Source organism: Heterocephalus glaber, unplaced genomic scaffold, assembly GCF_053883595.1.
Source record: "Heterocephalus glaber isolate CG9 unplaced genomic scaffold, H.glaber_assembly_v1.0 deba00001608, whole genome shotgun sequence".
Lineage (NCBI taxonomy): Eukaryota > Metazoa > Chordata > Mammalia > Rodentia > Bathyergidae > Heterocephalus > Heterocephalus glaber.
In genome coordinates this window covers 13520942-13533085 of record NW_028258379.1, presented here as the reverse complement: position 1 = coordinate 13533085, position 12144 = coordinate 13520942, and the positions used below count along the sequence as shown (strand labels likewise).

Here is a 12144-nt window from a genome sequence, read left to right as displayed (position 1 = left end):
TATCAATTCCCACAGACCACCATTTTAACACTCAAAATTTGGGAAGAGTTACATTTGTGCTTTTAAGACATGTTTAATTCCTCAGAAGGCACTGTGTATTTGAGCCTTAAATGTTCAGCACCACTGATTCTTTGGCATTATAAACTTGGGGTTTTGAAACCAATAGGAAAAAATAAGATTGACTAAAAAGAAAATGAACACTTAACACTTCACTGAGTTAAAAGATCTCTCAGTCTACAACTAAGAACCAGTAACATCTTATTACCTCTAACATCAAAATACATTTCATGCAGTGTTTGCATTTCACCATCCATAAGCATCACCTTCAACACCAGCGAACATTCACAGATGCACTGTCATTGAGAGAAGCTTTAAATAGGCAAAACTCGTGAGTGGGATTTACTACACATCAATACTCATTTCCAAGCCAGTTACCCCTTTGCATATTTTTCTGAGGGGGCATCCATAAATATAATAAAAAACAGAAGCTCATACTTACATCCTATTCCTTGTTACTTTCCAAGCTGACAGTTTCATCTTGCATTAGTCACCATATGATCTCTATCATAATGGTGGGGGGTCAATGAATAGATTAGCTTTATGGGAATTTACAGTTCTTCCATGCATCTAAAATTTGGTAAGTCTGGTAACCACTGACCTACTTTTTAAAAATCTCCCCCACTCAACTTAAATCTATACAAATATAAATCTTAAATTTTAATCTTGGCTCTAGAGTTTTTCCTAAGATTAAGTTAAATAACTGTCCCCGTAAGTACATACACTATATGTATGTTATCCTTTTGCCCCCTTGAATCTACTTTAAATCTGAACTTGATTTTTAGGTTGAACTCTAAAAAATTAGATTTTACTCATATTAAAGTGAATGACTGCAGAGTAGTCAGTAACGGAAAAAACTAAGTGCAGTATGTCAAGGACCACTTTAATATGGTGCTGATCTTCCGGTTTTTTTTGTTTTTACCTACATATCAATTAAGCCTACAAAAAGCACTTAAAATTATATTCTAATGTAAGGTTGATTTTCTTGTCTGTTTGCTCTGGATTCTGTAAAAAGTCTAGATTGGTATTAAGTGAAAAAAACAAGAATACTACCTTGTGTGTATCTCTGAATTTGCTGATCTCTCGAGATATCAGGTCTCTTTTGTCTTCTTCCATTTCTATAGCATTTATATCCTCCTAAAAGACAAAGAGAACATAAGATAATGAATAAAAATAAATCTATACCTCAATATAAAAAGTTACAGGTTAAATATTTTGTGTAAGTCTTACAAAAGTATAAAGAAAAAAATGTATGGTAACAACATCCTAAAGATGAAAAATGAGACATAAAAATCACAAATATGGCAGTTAGCATTAAACAAAGATAGTGTCAAAGGCCACATTTAAACGAACCTTAGCGATGAGCGGATAAGGGATCAGTGGGGCCACTGGAAATCTGCGGAAAATCTGCGGGAAAATCCAGAAAGGTTTTTCAAAAAGAGCTCACACTACTCGGTATTCAATGCCCTCTATATTTACACTATAAACATCACAGTACTTGGAATATTCTGATTGCAAATTACTTGCCATTAAAACCTATTTCATTCTCTTTAAAACTCCTCTAATCACCCACCACCTCTTCTCCCTCCAATACCCCAGACAATGAAACAAGAAGGGTCTCATTGCAGCAAGGCTTTCTCTTCAATCTGTTCTAAGACAGAAGAAACATCGCCAACAAAATGTGCCTATAAATCCTGCCAAAGAACGGGATTTTTTTTAAAATTTCCCCCTCTCAACCCGTATCTAACAAATGCTAGTTATTTTTCTCCTTTTCCATTAATGGGGAAAGAAGAAATTGTACAGCCCTCAATTACCCTACATATGACTGACCCTACCAATTACGTTTCAACAGAGTGCACTTCAACTAGACAGGCTTTTATAAACACACGAAGAATAAGCCAAGTAATAAAAATATATTTGGGCACTAAGAAAACTAAATATAGCCTACAAAGGCACTAAAAGTAATCATACCTATAAACATTTTATAGTATTTTTTCATGGCATATAAAATTCATGCCATGTATACTTCTGATATTTTAAAAGAACACTTTCTATACCTTTTCTAAGTATATTAAAAAGAAATGAGTGAAAGAGAAGCAATCAGTTCTTTCAATTTGGATACTGCTATGAATACTAGTCGTTCTCTTTTCTCAGGAGTTAAAATGAAAAATCAAAGCACAAGAGTGACATCATAAAAATAACTGTAGATATGACTATGTGATGTCAGAACACATACGTCCTCCTTCTTTTCCTTTTTCTTCTTCCTGGGATGAGAGTCAGACTCTTGTGAGGGGGCATTTAGCTCACTGGAGTATTCTCGTATTAAAACTTCAATGGCCCCCTTAATCATCTGATCTCTTCTTTTGGTCTCTTCATCTAAAGCTTCTTCATCATCATTAGTGACGGTTTCGGGCCTGGCATTCTTTAAAAAATTCAAGGGGAAAGAAAAATCAAGAAAATTATAAAGACTTTTAAAAATAAGAATTAATAAAAATGTCTTCTCTCAAAAACATCTCTATAGTCTTACTAAACAGCTGGTTTTACTGATAACTACCATGTAAAAATAGACAAAACCATGAATAAACAGAAAACACTAGATAGCAATATACAACAAAAGACAAGCATTCCAGAAAAGTTAAGAACTGAAATGGTGACTTCTTTTCACCGCTCTGCTTCTAGAACTTTATTTACAATGTAGGAAATTCATTTTACAGAAACCATTAGAACTAAGAAGAAACAAATCAACTATAATGAGGGGGTTTTTGGCTTTTTTGTACCAGGGATTGAACTCGGGACCTTGTGCTTGCAAGGCAGGTGGCAGAACCACTGAGCTAAAGCCCAGGCCAAAAAAATCAACTCTAAATACTGCAGAAGTCTTCTTCCCCATGACTTGTTCATATAACATTTAAAAGAAAAACACCACACGCACAATTCATGCCATGCTTCTCACAAGTATTTGGTGTACTCCATGGATAATTTTTTTGTTTTGGTACCAGGGATCAAACTTGGGACCTTGGGCTTGCGAGGCAGGCAGTAGACCCACTGAGCTAAATCCCCAGCCCTGGATAATTATTTTTCAAAAAAAGATCTGATTAACTTATTGTCTTTCTGGGGGAAAAAATTACTATCTTATTCAATGCTGTATTCTTGTTTTTTCTTCTTTTGGTACCGGGGATTGAACTCAGGTCCTTGCGCTTGCACAGCAGGTGGCGAAACCACTGAGCTAAATCCCCAGCCCATGTATTCTTGTTTTTTAACATAAACAACAACTTGATTCCCTGTTTCTTCTTCCATTTCAGCAACCATAAAACATAGTAAGTAATTCTTGGGAGTAAAAGATGAAAGTTAAGTCATATAAAAAGTTTACAAAAATTGGGGCCTGGGATTTGGCTCAGTGGTTCCATCACCTGCCTCGAAAGTGCAAGGTCCTGAGTTCAATCCCCGGTACCACAAAAAAAAAAAAAAAAAAAAAAGTTTACAAAAATCAACCATTTACCTGGGATGTCAATGTGGTCCTTATTTGGCTCTCTTTAGAGGAATGAAAAGCCTCAATACTAAAGCTACTAGCTACAAAGCTGTTAGATAGCTCTTGTAGGATCAATCTTTGACCGGGGGAGGAGGGGGGGAGGGGGGGGAGGGGGGGAGGAGGGGGGAGGAGGGGGGGAGGAGGGGGGAGGAGGGGGGAGGAGGGGGGGAGGAGGGGGGAGGAGGGGGGAGGGGGGGGGGAGGAGGGGGAGGAGGGGGGAGGAGGGGGGGGGGGGAGGAGGGGGGAGGAGGGGGGGGAGGGGGGAGGAGGGGGGAGGAGGGGGGAGGAAGGGAACCTACTTACACATTTAACCTTGAAAAACCATGAGAAATATGCAATCTACTACTCCACTGTATACTTATATCTGCTTAGGTTGCTTTAAAAAAAAACACAATACACAGAATTGTTCAACTTTTTTTCTTTTTACCTGTATCATATTGATATTCTAGTAAAAAATAATACGCTAGGCCAGTGACATTAAATACCCCTGGGCACTACGATGAATACATCTAGAGGCATGCATATAACCAAAGAAAAATAAAACAAAGGTCTGTTTTAATTTCATTTTATCTGAAATAATCATTTTGTTTTTTGTTTTTATTAAAGGTGATTTCAATTCCATCCTTGAAGATATAAACAGATGTTAAGTGTTATTCTGGATAATGGTGATTATAAACAGCCACATAATTGTCCATTTCCTATTTAGATAAATATATAATAGAAGTGATTTACTTCATTTTCAGAGTTCAAAGCATACCACCTGCAAATACTACAGATTAAAGCAACTCAAAAACCATTGGTTAAACCCAATGACAGTGAGTTCTAGGGAATTAAGACAAAACTCAACACATTGAATCCATGCTTTCTTTCTTTTTGAGACAGGGTCTCCCTATGTGGCCCAGGCTGTGCTCAAACTAGTTAACCTCAAACCTCAGTCCCAAGTAGCTGAGATTTTATATTCTTTCTTTGAAAATTCAAATTCAGTTATCAGCATAAGGAAAATTTAAAGATTACTGTTGCAGTTGTTGTAAGATTTTAGTAATATGAAAGGCAACACTGATGATGAAATATAATTTATACTCCAGGGAAACTACTTTATCATGTGCACATAAAGATGGATAAGGACAATAAAATAACAAGTAAGCAAGATAACTGTAACTGTTATTAAATAAATGTTCATTCCATTCTGAGTATAGGTAAGACATTGTCTTAACTGCTGTGAAGGTACAATTCAACTCACTGCTCTTTCTATCTGTAATGAGAGATGCAGAGGGGAGAGATGTGAGTAGGAGACCAGGTACAAGAGGCTGTAAGAGACAATCAGATACAAACAACGTATACTACACAAAGCAGACTGACCTATAACATAAAAATCTGCTTTACAAAGGAAGAAAAGATCTAATTCTGCCTCAAAGCAGGATAAAGTGCTGTATAAAACAAGGGACATGTTCATTATAATTAGAATGGATAGAATTTCAACAGGGAAATTGGATGTACAACAAAGATCTGGGATGTAAGCAAAGCACAAAGGAAATCTGCATGGGAAGGTATGTGGGCTGTTACATAAAGGGAGAAGGGAAGAAGAAGCTATGATTGGAAAAACAAATCAAAATGTTAACAGTGGTTATTTGTGATGACAGGTATGGGTGGTTATTTCTTTTTTAATACTATAATTTCATTTTTTGAGATTTTTAAAAGGAAAGAACATATAATGTATGTATGAGGGAGGGGACAAGAAAGCTATTTCTACTTGAAAAAATTAACAAAAGGATGAATTCAAAAGGCTATTTTGGTTTGCTTTTTTTAGGAGAGGAAGACCATAAATTTTTGGATCTGTTCAGCTAAAGGTACCAAACTAGGAAGGGAAAATGAGACACTATGTACTCAGATTTAAACTATGTTTTGTTTTGGTAATAATACATATTCTGTAACACAACATATAAAAATTTCCTTTAGCGTCCGGGGATTTAGCTCAGTGGTTCTGCTGCCTGCCTCACAAGCACAATGTCCCAAGTTCGATCCCTGGTACACTCCGCCAAAAAATTTCCTTTACTTTATCTTCACTTAAGATAGCCTGAATAAGGCACCCAGCTGAGTAAAGTAATAATAGTAAATAATAGTTATTTTCATTCAACTTGGAATCTGTGTACTTCTAAATGAAAGGACAACTAATAAAAACTGTGTAGGTTAAAATATATTTTGTACTTACCTAAAAAGCTGTCTTAATGAATTAGGTCTGTTTGGAAAAGTCTGTACCAGTACTTTCTCTGGAAGTTAACCACCTAGCCTCCCTTACTACCTACATCCCAACCTCAAACAAGCAAACCAACAGTTATCCACCCACTGTGGGTAGATAAGACTTAAAATAACTATAAAGTACCATCCTATATTTAAGCCACAGCACATTTTATGATGATAGTGATCTTGTGAGACTCCATATTAGACTCATTTATAATGGAAAGTATTTACATTGAAACAGCACAGCTGAATCAGAAAACATACCCCAGCTGGGGATTTAGCTCAGTGGTTTCGCTGCTTGCTGCACAAGTGCAAGGACCCGAGTTCGATCCCTGGTACCAAAAAAAAGAAGAAAAGAAAACATACCCCATTAGAAGCTTTCTTCTTTGCTTTCCATTCATCTAGTTGTGCCTTTGTTTTGGCATCAACTTTAACAAGCAACTTCTTCTCTCCAATCTGCAGGTCATGTAATAATCTGAGTGCACGGAGGGTAGATTCAGGCTCCTTATATTCACAGAATCCAAAGGCTAGTAACAGATGCAAAGAATTAGTCAATAGCAATGCAATTATGTAAGATTTTTAAAAGTATGAAAAAACAAAGAGATGTATGACAGGAAAAATTAAGTATCTTTTGGCCTTCAAGTTAGTGTGCAATAGTAAACCCAAAAGCCAAAGGCTAAACCAATTACAGTGAGTACACCAAGTGTCTACAGATCGTGATTTTGACAATAATTTCCCACTAAAAGAAACTAGAGCCCGTAAAAGAAATGACTGATTCCAAGACTGGAGCAAAAAACTAGATGATCTTGAAACATCTTATTACAGCAGATAATAAAAAGGCAGTGAGGACTGTATCAAAACCACTGGATATCCAGTTTGCAAAGGCAACATAAATCAACCTAAGCTTTAAAGTGATGACAACTATAGTGAATCCATACTAAATACAGGAACACTGAATATTCTTCAATTCTAAATTAAAAACTGGACAAGGCAAAACAAAAAATCAGTCACTGCTACAGAATGCTGAGGACACCAGACCATTTCCCAGAAATAGAGCCATTTATCCTATCTTTCCCATACCAATTAGGAAAAAGATAAATTGTAGACAGCAGGGAAAGTTTCTTCTTATACAAGTACTACACTGATAAATAAGGACTTATTCTTCAATGAAGAATGACAGAAGGGTGATTTAGCTCAGTGATTTAGCTCCGCCACTTGCCTCGCAAGCATAAACCCGAGTTTGATCCTTGGTACCAAACAAAACAAAACAAAACAAAATAAAACAAAACAAAAAAACCTCAACGACAGAAATAAAATGAACTGAGGAATTGACAAACACTTTGACTGACGACCTGACGTGTCCCCTCTTGGAAGAATACTGCCTTTATAGTATTCTTGCAAAACAGGCATTAAGGAAATATATAATAATTCAAATCTAGTCAAGTCTCCAGATATAATACTGAACAGTTTGCAGATAATACAGAGGAGAGCAAATTATACTATTGGAATAGGAAAAACACCAGACTTAAATGTTACTGGGCAAATGATAAATGATCAATGATTCAATTTCTTCAAAATATAAATTGCAATGGAAATGAGAGGGACAGACAGAATAACAAAGTATCAACAGACTCTTAAAACCAATTGGGAATTAATTGCAATGTATAGACCTCACACAGAACCTGAAATAAATAACATTCAAAAACTTAACATTTGAAGCTAGATGTAGTGTTGTAACCCTGTAATCCCAGCTCCTCAGTAGGCTGAGGACAAGGATGTACATTCCAGACCAGCCTAGGCAACTTAGCCAGACCCTGTCTGAAAAAGGAGAAAGAGCCAATGATATAGCTCAATTTTACAGCACTTGCCTACCATACATGAAAACCTTGGTTCAATTGCCAATACCACTAGTCCTTCCACCCCACATATGAGACAAGTGAGCATCTGCATAGTGATTGATATTTAATAATATTAAGTAAAATAGGTAATTCTTTTTAGGTCTTATTTATTTAGGTTTTTTGAGACAGGGTCTCGCTATGTAGTCCAGGCTGTCCTTGAACTCACTATGTAGTCCAGGTTGGCCTCGAACTCCCAGTAATCATTCTGCCTCAGGCTCCCAAGTACTGGGATTACAGGCATGCACCACCATTCCTGGCTCCTTTTTTTAGGTCTTATAATATTATTTTATCCAACAGGTATTTCTGACAGTAAGTATGAAAAATAGTTTCCTTTTAAGAGTAAAGGCCACCTGATCATCCCCCGCCCCCTTCTTCCCTATTCTAATTGCTCCAACTTTTTTTGGTGGTGGTGCTGCTAGATATATTGACTCCCAAGGCAGTGCACATGCTGAACAGTAACTCTACCACTGAGCTACAAGCCCTAGCCCTGTTTCATCTTCCTAACACAGTACTGGTTCCCAACAAAGAGGATTATTTCAAAGTGTAACAAACTAGTTAGTCTGAATTCTTTTAAATTTTTTCTCGTCTCCTTCCTTCTTACTCTACTTTTCCAACTGCTGATCTCAAATCTCAGCTAATTAAAGTGTAACAAACTAGTTAGTCTGAATTCTTTTAAATTTTTTCTCATCTACTTCCTTCCTATTCTACTTTTCCAACTGCTGATCTCAAATCTCAGCTAACATCTTCTCAATTGCCTTTTAATCCCATTCTACTAAGGACAACATAAAACATAAAACAGTGATTTATACCACAGGTAAAAGTGATCTAAACAAATAAGAAAAAGATAATCTTACCTTGAAGTTTTCCAGAAGCACCTTGTACTCTCTTCCAGCTCAAAACCAAACCACATTTCTTAAGAAGAAAAAGATAAAAAGTATAATTTTGATGCAAGTAAGAGCACAATCATAAGAGGGAGAAAAAGCATAGAAATTAAAATGAAGAGCATACCACCAACTGAGGCTGTTAAAATTATCTCAAATGCCCACAAATTACATGAAATATATAAGAAAAAATACAAGTTCTGACTGATTCTTAAGAAAATTCCATTTTAGTAAATTAGAAATTTTGCAACATCACTTACCCTACCAAATAAGATAGAAACCAACCAACCAACCTCCCTCAAGTGCCTGACTTGCTCAAATGTGCCTAGAATGATTAAATCCAAATAAACTGAGCCCATTAATACTGTTTTAAAACTATACATCACAGGTAATGGCACAGGAAAATGCTTGATATTATGTGCAAAAATAACGAGATAAGAAATTGCTAATACAGAGATTTCTAACTATAAAAGAAAAACACCATGTAAAATACTAATCAGAAATATCCCAAGAGATGCAGGAGTATAGCTCTGTGAAAAAGTCCATGCTAGCACATGGATCCAATAACCAATATCCTTCAAAAATAGAAAAAAAACTCCAAAATGTAAAGGGTAGGAAGGGGAAAGGGGAAAGGGAGAAAGGGAAAAGGAAAAAGAAGAGAACAGAAGGAAAAAACAGAAACAAAGCTTCTGTAAATAAGGCAGGGGAGAGGAGTTGAAGAGAGGAGAGGGAAAGAAGAAATAAGAAGAATCAAGATATATCATGTACAGGTCCAAATTCCATATGATGAATGTTATCATTATGTAGACCTAAAATGTACCAATAAAATTAACTTTAAAAAATAGAAAATACCTCACAAGCACAAGGTCCTGAGTTTGATCCCCCGTACCAAAAAAACAAAACAAAACAAAAAAAAAGAAAGAAAATATATGCATAAGCATCGCCAAAAAAAAAAAAAAAGTGAAGGGGGCAAGTTATTTGAACAGTGAAACAGTACTGCACTTTGAAATGAAACAAACTTTGAAAGAAAAAACTTATAAATGAGGGGAAGAAAGGTTGAAGGAAGGGGAAGAGGGTTGAAGGGAGGGGAGGGGAATCGGCAAAAAAAGAATCAAGATATATTATGTATTTTTCTACTCCCTCACAGCCATGCCAGGGGACCTCACAGAGCACAGCTCCTCCATTCTGTCCCCAGATGAATGCTGTGACCAAAGCAGAGTTGAACATCCTCCTGACCACAATAACAAGGTTATTCAAGTGAATAACAAGGTTATTCACTATGAACAATACCCACTCAACACAAGCAAAGTTTATTCCTACTTTGAATGCTGTAAAAAGAAGACAGAAAACTCCAAAGTAAGGAAGGTGAAATAGAGGAAACAGTATTTTATGGACTACAGTACATTCTTTGTAAGTACTTAAAAGGTAATGTTGTGACTAAAAAGAAAATCCAGGAAGCCAAAGAGGTATACAAAGAACATTTCCAGGACAATGTCTTTAATAAAAAAGGGATGGAAAAAAAAGGCGGGGGGGCGGGGGGGGGGGTTGTTGAACTACACTCGAGAAATACAATGGGAATTTCCCTCTAGAAGACAAGGCTGTTCCTGAGGGCTGTCATTCCCAGAGGAAATGTTCCCTTCACAGTGGAAAACACTGATCCAGAGTGCTACTGGGTTACAAACTTGTATTGAGACTATTCTTCAATCCTAGTATCCAAATCAGTGGCCACAAATTCTAGACAGCAGAAGAAAACATTGGTCAAATATTTGATAGAAACATCTGGAAACTTAGACGGTCTTCAATACAAGTTACACGATTTTGGCTAGAGGAGTCTCTTGCCAAGAGACTGATAACAGTAGTGGAAATTGCTCTAATTAAAAAATACTTGGGCCAGGGATTTAGCTCAGTGGTTTTGCTGCCTGCTGCGCCAGTGCAAGCACCTGAGTTCCATCCTCGGTACCAAAAAAACCCAAAAAAACAGTAATAATACTGTGGCACAAAGGATCCTGTTTCAGGTTATTCTGTTCCAGCAAAAGAACATAGTATGATAACAGCTTGGGAGAAAGACCATGAAAAAGACGCTTTTGAACATACAGTAATACAGTTTTCATCAGTGCCTGTATCTGTCATCAGCAACAGCTGACATTTATAATGCACTTGTGAAAATATGGAGTGAAGATCTAAGACATTTAATACTATCAAGAAGTACGGGACCAGGGATTTAGCTCTCAGTGGTTCCGCCGCCTGCCTCGCAAGCGCAAGGACCCAAGTTCGATCCCCAGTACCAAAAAAAAAAAAGTACAGAGGCAGCACTTATAATCAAACCCGATTCTGGAAATCCTCTTGATACCGTAATTAAAGGTTTTACATATTTTAGGTTAAAAGTGTCCTGTTACTGAGAACTCAGAAGGCTATAAGTTGTTGCAACCTTATGCCAGAGTTAATTCAAGATGGAGTAGATATTAATACCTTACAAGAGATTAGAGAAAGCATGAAACAAAACAAGTGGAGCATTAAAAATATTTCCTTTGGTTCTGGTGGAGCTTTGTTACAAAAGTTAACCAGAGATCTCTTGAATTCCTTCAAATGTAGATATATTATAACCAATGGCCTTAGGATCAATATCTTCAAGGACCCAGTTGCTGATTCCAACAAAAGGTCCGAAAAGAGCCGGTTATCTTTACATAGAACACCAGTAGGGAATTTCGTTACATTTGAGGAAGGAAAAGGAAACCTTGAGGGATATGGTCAGAATTTTCTCCATACCGTCTTCAAGAATGGGAAGGTGACCAAAAGCTATTATTCATTTGACAAAGTGGGCCAGGGATTTAGCTCAGTAGCACCACGCCTGCCTTGTAAGCGCAAGGTGCTGAGTTCAATCCCCGGTACAAAAAAACAAAAAATAAAAAGAAATGATTGATGAAATGAGAAAGACTGCTCAGCTGAACATAGAACTGGAAGCAGCACCTCATTACTTTATCGTGACCCTGACCTGGTGCTTGCACATATGTGCACCTGTGTGAGAATACATAATACATACTATCTACTGTGCAGATGTGTGGAGTTTCTTTTTTTGTTTTTGTTTGAGACAGGGTCTCCCTATGTAGTTCAGGCCGGCCTCGAACTCATGGCAATCCTCCTGCGTCTGCCTCTCAAGTGCTGGGATTATAGGTGTGTGACACCATGCCTAGCTTCTTTGTATTTACGATACATTACAGCCAAATTATTTGTTGGTTTATGGATATACTGCCCTTTTTTTCTTTTGTTTCCAGTGTTTAGGTGACCTCAAATTAAGCAACATACATAACCACTGTAAAAGATTAATGCTAAAGTAAGCTTTTTAGGGCCCTTTGCTAACAGTAACTCAATCTGGTATTGCTCTGTTCACAAATAACAGAACCAAAAAACTTATATACAACTAAAACAGATTTGCATAAAATTATCATTGCTTTATATTTAATTATATTGGTTTATATTTAGTTTGAATTTTTGTACAAACAACATTATGTAAGATATATTTAAAGTTTCAGTGATTTAACTGTTT

At 36.6% G+C, this 12144-nt stretch overlaps 1 protein-coding gene and 1 pseudogene across 5 annotated transcripts in view; one reads left to right on the top strand and one right to left on the bottom strand.

Annotated features, from left to right (window-relative positions):
- Rbm25 (RNA binding motif protein 25) overlaps positions 1 to 12144 on the bottom strand; it is a 58681-nt gene that overhangs the window by 20365 nt on the left and 26172 nt on the right. For all 5 annotated transcript variants that reach the window (XM_021246851.2, XM_004837252.4, XM_004837251.4 and 2 more), the window contains 5 exons: positions 8574 to 8631; positions 6188 to 6348; positions 2294 to 2479; positions 1411 to 1464; positions 1111 to 1194 (listed from right to left, as the gene is read on the bottom strand). In XM_021246851.2, the coding sequence (XP_021102510.2) occupies positions 1111 to 1194; positions 1411 to 1464; positions 2294 to 2479; positions 6188 to 6348; positions 8574 to 8631 (543 nt within the window). The remainder of the gene's footprint in view (positions 1 to 1110; positions 1195 to 1410; positions 1465 to 2293; positions 2480 to 6187; positions 6349 to 8573; positions 8632 to 12144) is intronic.
- On the top strand, positions 9750 to 11935 carry LOC106007729 (nicotinamide phosphoribosyltransferase pseudogene; annotated as a pseudogene).